Source organism: Penicillium cosmopolitanum, assembly GCF_028827165.1.
Source record: "Penicillium cosmopolitanum strain IBT 29677 chromosome Unknown utg000009l:1.0-9042332.0:1.0-9050551.0, whole genome shotgun sequence".
NCBI classification, from domain to species: Eukaryota; Fungi; Ascomycota; class Eurotiomycetes; order Eurotiales; family Aspergillaceae; genus Penicillium; species Penicillium cosmopolitanum.
This window is the reverse complement of record NW_026622679.1, coordinates 5,788,838-5,802,637: the sequence shown is the minus strand read 5'-3', so window position 1 is coordinate 5,802,637 and position 13,800 is coordinate 5,788,838. Positions and strand designations below refer to the sequence as shown.

At 49.5% G+C, this 13,800-nt stretch overlaps 7 protein-coding genes across 7 annotated transcripts; 5 read left to right on the top strand and 2 right to left on the bottom strand.

Annotated features, from left to right (window-relative positions):
• Positions 1-755: 755 nt before the first annotated feature.
• On the top strand, positions 756-1,260 carry N7509_010238 (uncharacterized protein; the record flags this gene model as incomplete). Its single annotated transcript, XM_056634875.1, has 4 exons — positions 756-809; positions 845-910; positions 978-1,137; positions 1,202-1,260. 4 exons carry the CDS (start codon positions 756-758, stop codon positions 1,258-1,260), a joined length of 339 nt encoding a protein of 112 aa, XP_056485495.1.
• A 1,224-nt stretch (positions 1,261-2,484) lies between these two features.
• On the top strand, positions 2,485-4,111 carry N7509_010237 (uncharacterized protein; the record flags this gene model as incomplete). The annotated part of the gene is made up of 3 exons (XM_056634874.1): positions 2,485-2,578; positions 2,653-3,932; positions 3,986-4,111. The coding sequence occupies 3 exons, from the start codon at positions 2,485-2,487 to the stop codon at positions 4,109-4,111; spliced, it is 1,500 nt and encodes a 499-aa protein (XP_056485494.1).
• A 1,076-nt stretch (positions 4,112-5,187) lies between these two features.
• N7509_010236 (uncharacterized protein) lies at positions 5,188-6,405 on the top strand (the record flags this gene model as incomplete). The annotated part of the gene is made up of 3 exons (XM_056634873.1): positions 5,188-5,343; positions 5,436-6,050; positions 6,145-6,405. 3 exons carry the CDS (start codon positions 5,188-5,190, stop codon positions 6,403-6,405), a joined length of 1,032 nt encoding a protein of 343 aa, XP_056485493.1.
• An 820-nt stretch (positions 6,406-7,225) lies between these two features.
• On the top strand, positions 7,226-8,525 carry N7509_010235 (zinc-dependent alcohol dehydrogenase; the record flags this gene model as incomplete). Its single annotated transcript, XM_056634872.1, has 4 exons — positions 7,226-7,376; positions 7,481-7,854; positions 7,907-7,985; positions 8,044-8,525. The coding sequence occupies 4 exons, from the start codon at positions 7,226-7,228 to the stop codon at positions 8,523-8,525; spliced, it is 1,086 nt and encodes a 361-aa protein (XP_056485492.1).
• A 338-nt stretch (positions 8,526-8,863) lies between these two features.
• N7509_010234 (putative C6 transcription factor) lies at positions 8,864-10,174 on the bottom strand (the record flags this gene model as incomplete). Its single annotated transcript, XM_056634871.1, has 3 exons — positions 8,864-8,878; positions 8,908-9,352; positions 9,414-10,174. 3 exons carry the CDS (start codon positions 10,172-10,174, stop codon positions 8,864-8,866), a joined length of 1,221 nt encoding a protein of 406 aa, XP_056485491.1.
• A 452-nt stretch (positions 10,175-10,626) lies between these two features.
• N7509_010233 (DUF967 domain protein) lies at positions 10,627-11,264 on the top strand (the record flags this gene model as incomplete). The annotated part of the gene is made up of 2 exons (XM_056634870.1): positions 10,627-10,653; positions 10,710-11,264. 2 exons carry the CDS (start codon positions 10,627-10,629, stop codon positions 11,262-11,264), a joined length of 582 nt encoding a protein of 193 aa, XP_056485490.1.
• Positions 11,265-11,502: 238 nt separating this feature from the next.
• On the bottom strand, positions 11,503-13,583 carry bipA (Hsp70 family ATPase KAR2; the record flags this gene model as incomplete). Its single annotated transcript, XM_056634869.1, has 2 exons — positions 11,503-13,339; positions 13,399-13,583. The coding sequence occupies 2 exons, from the start codon at positions 13,581-13,583 to the stop codon at positions 11,503-11,505; spliced, it is 2,022 nt and encodes a 673-aa protein (XP_056485489.1).
• Between the last annotated feature and the right edge of the window lie 217 nt (positions 13,584-13,800).

The window sequence follows — 13,800 nt, the reverse complement described above, 5'->3', positions numbered from 1 at the left end:
TGGAAAGCTCAAAAATTGTGGATGAATATTCTCCCGGCTCTAATCACTCTAGCGCTGTCAAGTCGTCCTAGGCCGCATTTTGTCCGAGAACTGCATCTCCCCCTAACTACTACTATCTTTGAAGGCAGACCGTAGCTTCCTTGTTCTGTTGACCCGTACCCCATGACAAAGACTACTGCTGCTGCTACTACTAGTTACTACTAGTAGTACCTAGGTAGACTAGTCCTAATGTACTCCTGTGTAACTACCTCCTGATCGTAACTGCCTCAGTCGTAGGATTTGTTTACCTTCTTCCTCTCCTCGCTCCAAGCCCTCGACTTTCCAACTTTCCCTTGCAAACTAACGGCGATGACTATGATACTAGTACCGACCATTGTGAGGTAGCAAGCAACATGAGAATGATTCACACACATACAAACAAAGAGCATTGTCAGCTCTAAAAAATATTTACCGCTCTGGTAAGTGGATCTGTTCTATACTCCCCTACATGCGATGCCTCCTTTTCCATGCATGCCATGAGGTCTTGCATCGAATCAATGGATCAACGTTGCGTTGCCCTTCTTGATTCGTCTGGTTTATCCGATGTATACCCTTGCTAACGTAGAGAAGTTTCAGGTTTTACCGCTTACAAGGCGACGATGTCCTCGAATTACGTTGGCTCGGCCACAACTGCTAGCACACAATAGTGCAAAAAGCGCAATTCGTTGCGGCCTCGACGTCTTATTGCTGAAGCTTTGTCAAATGCTTCAGAGCCCATGACCCAGAAGTGCGAGCTAGGTCAGCAATGCCAGATGCCAACCTTCGCCACGGTATGCATTGGGCCAGGGCATTCCGCTAATTCCAGGTTTATGGCGGCCATGAAACAAAGAAATGCTTCAATTGCAAGGCGGAAAACCTCAGAATTGTCCAGGTAAGAGCCTTCAGTCAACAGACCTACGTTTTATTGCATAATTTTAACGTGTAATATGTGGAAGTAGGTGCAGAAGCAGCCCTCTCGAGTGAGGACAAGGCCCATTCTCGCAAGAGGGCCAAGGGCGAGGGCATGCAACGCCGCTCGAAAGGCGGGGGAGGACGATATTTTGGAGGCAGGACATTGGATCGACCAGGAGTTTATGGAGGATCTTGTGGGTAAAGAAGGTAAGTCTTATATCGCACGCCTCAAATACATTATTACGCTATGTCTCATGCCATGCTATAACAGAAGATCGGTCTCCTGCAAAACCCTGGGCAGATAAGCTCGATCAGTATCGCTGGCCGTGATATTATGCATGGGCTCCAATAACTCCCAGCACTGTACAGCGACAAGGGCTTGGGGGGCTTCTGGCGTTCCCCCGGTGCTCTTTAACCGTTTTTACTTCTATCCGAGAACCTTAGCGAGGTGCGATGAAGGGGAAAACGTGTACTTTGTATCACGGTCCTCTTTTTTTGTATTTGTATATTATGCTTTCATATATAGTTATACTGAGTTGACTAGGCCTCGTTGGAGATTACTATGTTGGAATGGATGCTGTTAGTCTTTTGAGATACGTATTGTACTACTAGTAGTAGTTAGTAGCTATAGGTTTACAAAGCTAATATTTCATGATTGAATAAATAAGTCTTTATTTGGCAAAATGCATGTCCAGGAGAGGCGGCTTCTATCACAGGGGACGAAACAGTGATTCTAGGTGCGAGAGGAGCGATGGCGACGATGCTTTGGTCTTGCACTCAGTCCGAGCACAATCAACACCGGTCACGATGGTACATTCTCGGTGAGAGGCGTTCAAGGGCGTCTGACTTTCGACCAGGACCAGTCTGAATGCGCGATTTTAGAACGGTGGGACCCGCGGTTGTTTTATGCTGGCCCAGGAGAAGAAACGAGTGGCTGCCGTTGAGATTTCTGGCCTTTCTTGGGCACAGTTGTCCTGCAACCCCCACTGAATAAGCCATATTTCCACTGTTCTCAGTTAGTATGAGTAGGGTTGGTGTAGTGAGCACGTCAAGGTACCAAGGATGGCTTATTCGCAAGGATAGGAGAACGTCACACATTCATCGGCTCGATCTTCTGGATACAAAGAGCTGCCCAGCCCCATTGCGTGCAGGGATGCATCCCCGTGGGCAAATCAGAGCTCAGGCTGCTTCTGCCCAGAGCTTCTCGCTGGCTTAGCTCTTCTACCCACAGCCAATAACCGCTGGAGCTGCCATGCTCACTCGGCTGCAAGCCGGTCGGCTGTCGCCTAGCCTTCGGTAAGCCTTCGATATTCAGGGTCGAGACTGCACTAACTCAGAGCGTGCACGAATAAATTGAGCCAAATGGCCGGGGCTGCGATGTGATCTACGATAAATCCACTGCGGGGCCCCTCTTTTCCCCAGACACACCCCCGAATCTGAACTTGTTAGTGAATGAACCTCACCTTTCATGGGTTGCGGGGACTGAAGATCAATCAACTCTTTTAACACTCTGCTTGTGGTCCCCAAGAGCTTATCAGTGGGATCGTCGACATCATGGGTCGCAAACTCGGCCTCTTTAGGGCCGTTTACTTGGTCTCGGCTAGCTGCATGGGCTCTTTCGCCTTCGCCTTTGACACTGGAATCATCAGTTCGTCCAATATCACCCTTTAAATCCAACTTTCAGTCGGAATGACTGATAAATTCAACCCTTTTCTAATGCAGGTGGGGTCCTTTCTTTGGCATCGTTCCAAGAAGACTTCAATTACTCCCATTTCACTAAAGCTCAAAAAACGACCGTCAACTCCAACGCAGTCTCTATTCTCCAAGGGGGTGCATTTTTCGGATGTTTCCTCATTTCCCCGATTGCATCATATTTTGGCCGTCGCACAGGGCTCATCATCAGCTCTCTTGTGTTTACACTAGGTACAATCTTGCAAGTGATCAATACGGGCACTCTGGGAACTTTCTATGCAGGTCGGGTCGTTGCAGGCTTCGGGATAGGAGCAGCCACCGTCCTCATTCCGATTTACTCGGCAGAAATGTCTCCCAAAGAGATCCGCGGTCGCCTTGGTGCTTGTTTCCAACTATTTTTCGCTCTTGGCGTCATGATCGCTTATTGGACTACCTACGCCGTTTCAAAGGACCAACCCAATGGAACCAATCAGTGGCAGACTGCACTAGGCCTCCAGCTTCTGGGATCAACTTTCTTACTTATTGGCATGTGCACTGTCAAAGAAAGCTCTCGATGGCTCGCCTCCAAGGGAAGGATTGACAAAGCACGCGAATCGCTCAAGTGGGTTCGTGGCGGCGAGGAAACCGAAGAGCTCCAGAAAGAGTTCGATGAGATATTGGCCGGTATCGAGGAAGAGGCCCGCGTCAAGGAGAACCTAACCTTTCGCGAACTCTTCCTCCCTGCAAATCGATATCGATTCTTTATTGCTATCACAATTCAACTCTGCGCCCAGCTGACTGGCAATACTTCACTAGCTTACTATGCTAATCAGATTTTTCAAGCAGTAGGAGCCGGGGGCTCAGCGAAACTTGTAACCGGTTTCTTTGGCCTCGTGAAAGTGTGTGGTGTTCTCATCTTCCAAATATTTGTGCTCGATCGCATTGGTCGCCGCGTCCCGTTTATGGTGGGAGCCTTTGCAATGGGTTCATTCATGTTGATCATTGCTATCATTCTGGCAACGCATCCGGTTAACCCAAATGCCACGAGTCCCACCTCGGCTGGTATTGCCTGCATCATCATGACCTATGGAGAGGCATTCAGTTACAATATGTCTTGGGGTCCACTCCCATGGCTTTATTTGGGGGAGATCTTCTCCAGCCGCACGAGAGAGGCAGGAGTTTCTGTCGGTGCCGCTTCACAATGGCTTTTTAATTTCGCCCTCAGTCAAATCACACCTCACGCCATCGAGAACATCGGCTGGCGAATGTTTCTAATGTTCTCTATCCTCAATTATGCCATTATCGGATATTCCTGGCTTGTGCTGAGAGAGGTTCGTGCTTCTACTTTGTCGCCGGGAAGACTTTTGGTTAATATCGCTAATAGACATCGCAACACTCCCTCGAAGAGATGCAGGAAGTATTCGGAGGGCCGAAGCATGAGCAGAAACATGTGGAAGATGCGAAGCCTGTTGAAAGTCGCGCGGAGCCTACACCTAGCCTGAAGCAGTAAGCATTTGTAAATGATAGCAATTTAGCCCGACGGCATTGAGTTCCAAGGTTCATCTAGTATATTCCACTTCTCCACAAACACGACGCAGTAACCTCACTCCACTTAAAAAGTCTCGCATCACCCGTCTCTAGCCTGTTGCTCTCCCCAGGATTGGCTCGCTCCCCAGGTTTTGGCCCCGCGGCGGGGAAATAGCGGAGTTGAGATGCCTTGGCGTTGCATCGTCGATTTTAGTCTTTGGGACCTTTTTCTTTATGCCTCACTGCAAAGTCCCATCTCCCACGTTTCACCATGAACTGGGTTCCTCAAAACTTACTTTCTATGAATTTGACCGATTTCCTTTTGGATTACGAACTTAAACGGTTCGTCTGCCCAAGCAGCATCTCCATGAAGCCTATTTAAAACAACCAACTTGACCTAATGCGACGCCACAAATTCTTCGAAAACAACACGGGTCCCCATGTAACCCTTCTGATTTGCTAGCTCCCCTGTCAGAATTCATTTGTATCCGGTACGGAGCACACGACACAACGCGGCTCTCGAAGTCCAGCTACCCCAGTTTTAACGCTAGCACAACGCCACCTATCCCCTGGAAATTCTCACAAAGCCAAAGGCTCGGGGAACTACCCACGTAATGCAGATCAAATTTGATCCAACATACTATTAGACTGACTAGTATTTCTTTGTTTTTTTATTCAATTGAATATCCAATTTAAGGCGATCTGACCTCAGTCAGCTCTATTTCAAATTCCTCGCGCTGGCAGCATTGCAAATTCAGAAGGGTCGCCTTGGTCCTCGATCTAGCCAAGCCACGTCCAGTTACCAAGTGCCCTGATTACGTTTCTAATTTCTACAATCAGAATTGCGCCTCGGGACTTACTTCCCCAGTGAACTAAACCTTAAGTATCGTGCTGCTTACGACGCCCTAAAGAACAAGTCGGCTCGCTTCCACGGTCTATGATTTCCTACTTCTTCCCTGGGCCCCTTTTCATGTGATATGAAAGTTCACTTAAACTGTCTCGGCATATCTCTTATCTCTTTCCCTGGATCAATTCAACCCGGTAATGAACTAATTCACCATGAAGGATCGAGTTGTGCGGCCTACCGATCCCGACGCTCTGGTCCTTGAGGCATGGGGTCAGGGATTAATGGTCGGCAGTCTTCTCATCATGGCTGCTATCACTGCGGCCAACATGAAGAGACACATTCTTTTGCATAAACTGATTTTCGCAGAGGTGAGAAAGACTCTACCCCCCAAAAAGTTAATGCCAGTGCAATTGTTGGAGCGAAATACTTTTGATAAACCCAACTGACAGCCATTTCGCAGCTTATTCTCGCAATGGCTCATGGTACATTCATTTTCCCTCATGAGCCTACATATGGCTGGTATCTCTCTGTGACGGCGATCGGGTTAAATATTTCCTGGGTATTACACAACATCATTTCATGGATGAAAATTCGACCTTTCCTTTCACGCAAAGTCTCAATCTTCTACATCGTCACTATGGTGCTCTGTTGGCCCTATTGGGTATTGGAGATATATGCCAACTTTACCTATTTCAACAACATCAACGATATCTTCCTCAAGACCAGGCCCCTTGAACCACTCTTTCGGTATGATTCCTTATATCCAATGTTCTATTTCCATGATCCGTTGTCCAATGATTTTCACTGCCTGGCTGTGGGTGTTATTATGGCTTTAAGTCCATCACTAATTCTCCAAAGGGATCCCTGGTGGGTTCTAACAGGCCTTTGCCTCTTCTGGACGATCAAACGTGAATACAATTTCAAACTCTGGGAGCTCATAGTCGTCAGCCCACGATTTGGCGTGATGCTTGCATCGATGCTTCTCTCGATCGCATTTATTGTCGTCGATACTTGCAGCGTTCTCAACGCTTTCAGTGGCTCAGATCTTCCCACGGGTGTGGAGCCTTTCTGGAAGGTATCAATCCCTGCTCCTCGTGTCACTCGGAATTAAATCCGTCCAACTTGCCGATGTTTGTGATTGAAAATTTCCGACTAACAGTTGTCTGTAGTTATCATTTATCTTTAAGTGCCTATGCGACACCGTTATCCTGGACGACTTTAAAACAGCCCTCGATCGGCTTCGAACGTATTGGCTACGCAAACAAGCCACCGGCGAGGGGTTTTACCCACTGAGTGGACAGGGACAAGGACGTGAACGAAGTGATGATATTGAATCAAGTCAGGGAAAGATTGTAACGCACAAACTCGTGCGATTGGATAGACCTTCTTCTATTCCACGAGCGCTTCTCAGTCGGAAGGATGCTCCATAAGTCTATCCGTGGATTCATTACTGTGCTTAAAACTTGTGTGAATACAGTGCACTTTCAGTGAGATCTCTAGCTTAGATTTTAGCAGCCACATATCTTATTCGATGGGGTTAGTCTGAATCTGCAATATCGGGCGGCTTTGGCAACGAAAATGACGATCACAAGAAGTTCCGTTATAAGATATCTGATACTTTTGACTGTCACTCTGGTAGTGGTTCTATAGCAGTTGCCTTGCTCTTGTATTGGCAGCAAATGCAGTCCATTGATGATTAATGCTTAGTCGTCCACCCAGTAGCTGCAGGCCTCGCCACCACGCACAAGCCTCCCCTGCATCCCACCTCTCGGAGAATTGGGTTCGGAGAATTACGCCGACCCACCACGTTTATTGAAGTATTGTGAAGAACATCATTGTCTGGGCACATATCCAGATCTGCTGGCAGTTCATGGAGAAATATTCTAATTCTCCGACTTGCTGCAGAACCTGCGCATGGACCCTGGCAGCTACAGCTGAATACCCCCACGCAACTCCATATAATCGGATGATACATCGAACTACTTAGATACTCTCAATATCCAGAAGCAATCACATAATTGATTTACCGTCCAGAATATGACCCATAAGCTTCATCCCACGCGCTACTTCGGCCACATGATGAGTACCCAACCCATTCGATCGAAAATGAACCGTGGAACGTGGAACAGTACATTCTGAAATCGTGGTTTGCATTTCAAATATAAATAGGGCCTCGTCTCCCATCCTTTATATGCATCTCAACAATTCATTCTCATTCTCATTCCCAAATTATAAAAACCCCCTTCCACCATGAGCTCCATCGACATCCCCAAAACGCAGACCGTGGCTTTAGTCCGCAATCTCGGTGGCCCGGTTGAATTCAAGGAAGACTACCCAGTCCCCACCCCAGGCAAAAACGAGGTTCTCGCAAAGGTCCTCTACACGGGCGTTTGTCAAAGCGGTTAGTACTATCAACCAACTTGAATATATCCTCCCCACCTCCCTCCGTACCAGCCAACCTCGGAGTTGGACTCAAAACGAACAAACATCTCACTATAACCCCAGATCTACACACCAGAGCCGGCACCGCAGCCGGTCCAGATGGAAACCCAATCACCAAAATCAAAACGCCCCATATTGGCGGCCACGAGGGAATTGGACGGATTGTCTCGTTGGGCCCGGACATCACGCATGAGACTGGGGTCAGAGTTGGCGCGCTAGTTGGAATTAGATTTTCTTCTCGAATCTGCCGGCGTTGCGAGTTCTGTCTTGCTGGGACTGAGCAGTATTGCGTGCAGAGTACGAATCATTTGCATCATGAGGATGGTAGTTTTTCGGAGTATCTTGCGCTTGATGCTGATTACTTGACGATCTTGCCCGATGATTGTGATCCAGTGGTTATGGGACCTGTTTTGTGCGCTGGTCTGACAGCTTATAAGGTAGGTCGAGGCTGTTTTTTGGCGCGGGGGATTGTTTGACTAACTCTTTCAGGCTGTTTTGAATGCCAATATTCGGCCTGGGCAATGGGTGGTTGTTGTCGGAGCTGGTGGAGGTCTGGGGCACTTGGCAGGTATGGATCTTTTCTCAAATAGTTGAAGGGAGCAGTTGTTAATTTTCTTCTCTTTTAGTACAATATGCCCGTGCTGCTGGTGGTTTGGTGATCGGAGTTGATGGACCTGGAAAGCGGGATTTCGTTCTTGGCGTTGGAGCGCAAGAATTCATCGACTTTGCGAAAGAAGATCCGATCAAGAGGGTACAGGAGATTACTGGTCTTGGAGCACATGCTGCAGTTGTTACAGCTGGGTCTGCTAAAGCATTTGCACACGCCTGTGAGATGTTGCGAGTTGGCGGGAGTCTGAGCTGCGTCGGTATTCCGCCAGGTCGACCATGCCTTGAGACTCCGATTTGTACGATCGTGATTAAGGGGTTGAGGATCACCGGTAACTTGGTTGGGTCTTTGAAGGAGTGTATGGAAGCAGTCGACCTTGTTCGACGGGGTGTGGTCAAACCGGTCATCAAAGTCAGGCAATTCAAGGACTTGCCCCAGGTATATGAGGAGATGGAGAGAGGAGATATTTCCGGGCGTGTGGTTCTTCAGATTGCCCAGTGAGGATCTATCACTTGATAATAACAATCTTCAGCTTCTGAATTCCAGCTCTCTTTATTTGACCCCATGTTCATCTCAAGTCCTGGCTCACAGTCGATATTCCCCAGCTCCATCGTCAGCAGTGAAGCTGGTGCCATAACGAGTACTTCGGCCGTCTTCGCCCGAAGGATAGAGTTTAGTACTGGGTCTTGTTCCAGAAAAGGTGAAAGTTTTTGATAGAGAGCATGTAAGAAGTTCTTCGGGGATAAGTGGAAGCTAGGTTGTGAACCGGTGGAAGTAAGAAGAGCCGTGTCTGCAAGGGAGTTTGCGACCTCGAAACATTTTAACAGCTTTACTAGGTATCAACGTGGGACTCTCTTCAATTGAAAGTTTAGAGAGAACTTACCTGATCCCGACCCAAAGGTAGCAAGTCTGTCTCGGAGAAGAACCGCAGAGAATGAAGCAGATCACGGCTAACCTTTGCAGGAAAGCTAAAGGTCATTACATCTCTCGAAGTTGAGGAGGAGAGCAACCCCATGGATAATGCTTTCTGCCACAAAATAGTTCGCATCCACTCCCGAGTGATATGGCAGTCTGCTGTTCTAGTCGAGATCTGATCGGCAATATTGAGGCACAGCGAAGATAGTCTGTTCTCCGTCTCTGTAAGATGGGTCGCGGAGGCAAATTCGTTCCCGAATTTATGGCGGAGAGATATTTGATCAAATGCAATGAACAGTCTCGCAAGGTCTAACAGCCCTTGAACATGGATGTCCTCGGAAGATTCTCCGAGGCCTGTGAGTGGTGGTGGATCAATGCATGACGGTGATAAGCCGAGGTGCATTGCATATCCTCTGTTCAATATCTCAGCTAATGAACTTGACGTTGATCTACAATGGATGGACATCGACTTACCTCTCTGAAACCCACAGCAGAGGGAAAATTAGCTCGCGGTTATGAATGATATCATTTTCCTGGAAAGTCGGAAGCCCCTCTGACTGTACTGAGGTATCATCTAATTGAAGAATCCGCGAAATTGCCTCTTGAATATAACTCCACGCAGTGTTACATTGATTGACCTTTGCATAGTACACATGCAAGAAGAAGGATACCAGGGAGCTGGTGAAATGAGAATGCTCTTTGTTATCAGAGCATTGACTTCTGATCCGGAGGCAAGTCTTCGCCATAACCGTGGAATCCACTGACCCCATTACCGGGTCAAGCTGGAGCTGGGCCATGGTCGCCGCACATAGAGCGGCAACAAGACAGGCAATATTTGCAGAGGCATTTTCTGTGTTTTCAAGCTCAATATCCTCGAGTTGTCCAAGCAATGCGTCGGCATTGATCACCGGCCAGACACTATAAGAATGTTCCCGGTAGAGGCGCACGATAGGCGCAATGATATCTTTGGATATTCGAGATGGGAGAGCAACGTCTGCGGATACAACCTGCAGCTTGTCATCAACCAAAGAGGTTTGATTATTTTCAGACTGCTCATGAGATAAATCCTGATCACGTCGAGCTGCCCGTCTCACCTTGGGGCCTCTTCTCCGTGGCGGCTTGAGATAGGTACATTCGACCTTCTTGATGGAATCACAGCAAGAACCGCAGGGCCATGATCCGCTGCATTTGATTTTCCGTGCGATGCACGTATCACAAGCTCGTTTGGGGGGCATGGGAGAATCGAGCCGCTCTGGTAAGATGTGTTCCTAGGTTGGTATTGGGAAGTGGGAGTGGGGAGGGGAGTATGCGGGGAAGGAAAGCATCTCATTTGGTGTGAGTGTAGTAAGTACTTCGGTAGTGGAATGGGGATCCGGCACATTGCCGATGCAGTAAGTAGTAGTGTCCACTCTTTATTCTTTACGATATACTACATACACACCTTACACAATAATAGAGTACTTCTATTCTATACCCTAACTCGTACCGCAATCCTCTCTGTAGAAAAAAAGTGGATCCACCTCTTGTAGGGAAGGTCCAACGTCAACCTCGACGTCAACGTCAACCCCCACTTGGAACAGTCCAGACAGTAAAAGTAGTTAAGACACTCCATCTCACCTTTCTCTTCTCCCTCTACAAATTCCTAAATTTCCCAATTCCCATCCTTACACCAAAAACCACTTTCACAATGGCTCTCTCCGCCCCCAGCACCGACGTGAGTCCCCTCCCCATTACCATTGCCATTCCATATCTAACTTTGATACCCCACAGCCCCAAACCCTCATCGCTCAAGAAGTAAGCCATGAGCAAACCTTCAACACCTTCACCACCAGCACAGCCTGGACCCTAGGCACCGCCCTCCGCGAGCGCATCCTCTCCCTCCCGCAAGGAACCCGCAAGCCCGCCTTAATCTCCATTGCCCTCGCAACCGCCACATCCGGCGGGGTCCCGCTCCACGTCGTTTTCCAGAGCGCAACTGAGAGCGGGACGATCCCCGATAATGAGAACTGGGTGCGGCGCAAGCGGAACACCGTCCTGCGGTGGGGGGTGTCCAGCTGGGCGATGAGGCAGAAGACCGTGTCGGGTCTTGCGGCTGGTGCGACGGCTGATGAGATTGAGAGCGCTTTTGTGAGGAAGTATGCTGTTGCTAGTGCGAATGGGGGTGCTGTTGCGGATGAGTATGCGATTCATGGGGGTGGGTATCCGATTCGGGTTCGTGGGGTTGAGGGCCTTGTTGCTGTTGTTGTTGTTAGTGGGTTGAAGCAGGAGGATGATCATCAGGTAGTTGCTGAGACTATTCGGGAGGTTATTGCGAAGGGCAATTAGGGGAAGTGAAAGTAGTTAAAAGGGTGTTAATAACGAATAGAACTGGATATATGTACGCATCAATCTATGTGGGCTTGATTACAACACTACACGGTAGGACGTTGGTAGAAAGCTAGAAGGTATCATGGTATTTAGGCCAGCTCAAGCCGACTCAATGCGACGGGTCTTTATCCCGCGCATGACTAGAAACAAAAGCAGAATAGAAAGAACTCCATGGATAATGCCTCAAAAGATAGTTTTACAGTTCGTCGTGGTCCAGGGGCTCATCATCCTCGGGAGGAGCTCCAGAGCCGTACAGCTTGCTGGTGATGGGGTAAGCAATGCCAGAGAGCTGCTCCTTCTGCTCCTCGAAGTCCTCGGCGGTGGCGGTAGGACCGTTGTCCTCGAGCCAGTCGATGGCCTCCTTGACAGCGTCCAGGATGGTCTGCTTGTCGTCCTCGTCGATCTGGCCACCAAGACCCTCCTCGTCGGCGACCTGGTTCTTCAGGCTGAAGGCGTAGTTCTCGAGACCGTTACGGGCCTCAATCTTGCCCTTCATGGCCTTGTCCTCCTCGGCGAACTCCTCGGCTTCCTGGACCATGCGCTCAATGTCCTCGGGAGTGAGACGGCCCTTCTCATTGGTGATGGTGATGGACTCGGCCTTGCCGGTACCCTTGTCACTGGCGCTGACCTTGAGGATTCCGTTGGCATCAAGGTCGAAAGCGACCTCAACCTGAGGAACACCGCGAGGAGCGGGGGGGATACCGTTCAGCTCGAACTTGCCGAGCTGGTTGTTGTCCTTGGTCATAGAGCGCTCACCCTCGAAGACCTGGATCAACACGGTGGGCTGGTTGTCGGCCGCAGTGGAGAAGATCTGCGACTTGCGGGTGGGGATAACAGTGTTGCGGGGAATAAGCTTGGTCATAACACCGCCGGTGGTCTCAATACCCAGAGTCAGGGGGTTGACATCCATGAGAACAACGTCAGCCAGGCTCTCGTCACCGGAAAGGACACCACCCTGAACGGCGGCACCGAAGGCAACGGCCTCATCAGGGTTGATACCCTTGCTGGCCTTCTTGCCACCGAAGTACTCCTCAATGAGGCTCTGGACCTTAGGGATACGGGTAGAACCACCAACAAGGACAATATCGTCGACATCAGCCTTCTTGACCTTGGCATCCTTAAGAACCTGCTCGACAGGCTTAAGGGTCTTCTTGAACAGATCGTTATTCAGTTCTTCGAACTTGGCGCGGGTCAGGGTCTCGGAAAAGTCCTCGCCGTTGTGGAAAGACTCGATTTCAATGCGAGTGGACATCTGGGAAGACAGAGTACGCTTGGCCTTCTCGACCTCACGCTTGAGCTTACCCATGGACTTGAGGTCCTTGGTGACATCGACGTTGTTCTTCTTGTTGTAGAGCTTGACGAAGTGGTCAATGACACGCTGGTCAAAGTCCTCACCACCAAGGTGGGTGTCACCAGCGGTGCTGAGAACCTCGAAGATGCCGTTGTCGATAGACAGAAGAGAGACATCGAAAGTACCACCACCCAGATCGTAGACAATAATCTGGCGCTCATCACCGACCTTATCAAGACCATAGGCGATAGCGGCGGCGGTGGGCTCGTTGACGACACGAAGGATGGTAAGGCCGGCAATAGTACCAGCATCCTTGGTGGCCTGACGCTGAGCGTCATTGAAGTAGGCGGGGACGGTAACAACGGCGTGAGTGACAGTCTTGCCGAGATAGCTCTCAGCGGTCTCCTTCATCTTGCCGAGAACCATGGCGGAGATCTCCTCAGGGGTGAAGACCTTGGGAGTCTTGTTGACCTCAACCTTGACATTAGGCTTGCCATCCTTGTTGACAACCTTGAAGGGGAAGTGCTTGATGTCCTTTTGAGTGTCCTTGTCCTCGAACTTGCGACCAATCAATCGCTTGACGTCGAAGACGGTGCGGACAGGGTTGGCGGCGTACTGGTTCTTGGCGGCGTCACCAACAAGACGTTCCTCATCGGTGAAAGCGACGTAGGAAGGAGTGATACGGTTACCCTGGTCGTTGGCGATGATCTCAACCTTGCCCTGTTGCATCACACCGACACAGCTGTGGCAAGTTAGCTTAATTCCATGGGGATTGTGAGGACAATGCAGGGGCAAACATACGAGTAGGTGGTTCCCAAATCAATACCAATGACATTGCCATATTCCTCAGTATCGGTCTCGTTCTCGGCTTGAGCACCGGTACCGAACAGGGCCATGGGCGCAATCAGAACCAATAGAAGGTAAAAGACGGTGGTCCAAGTGAAAGACTTGGACGCGCCGGCGCTACTCCTCGAGAGGCGCGCCATTGTGAAAGAATGAAAGGGAGAATCGACAAAAGCACACTCTAGTGTGTCCTCACAGTTGTCGAAGTTGTCGAAAGGGTCGAGGGGAGGAGGGTAACCCGAACAAGAGATGGGGAAGAGGAAAAGTGGAAAGTGAACGCGGAGGGAAGGCCTACTTGTATGGAAAGGTAAAAAGGCCACCTCGCGCCGCAGCGGCCAGCATGGCCTTTTCCACAGAGGA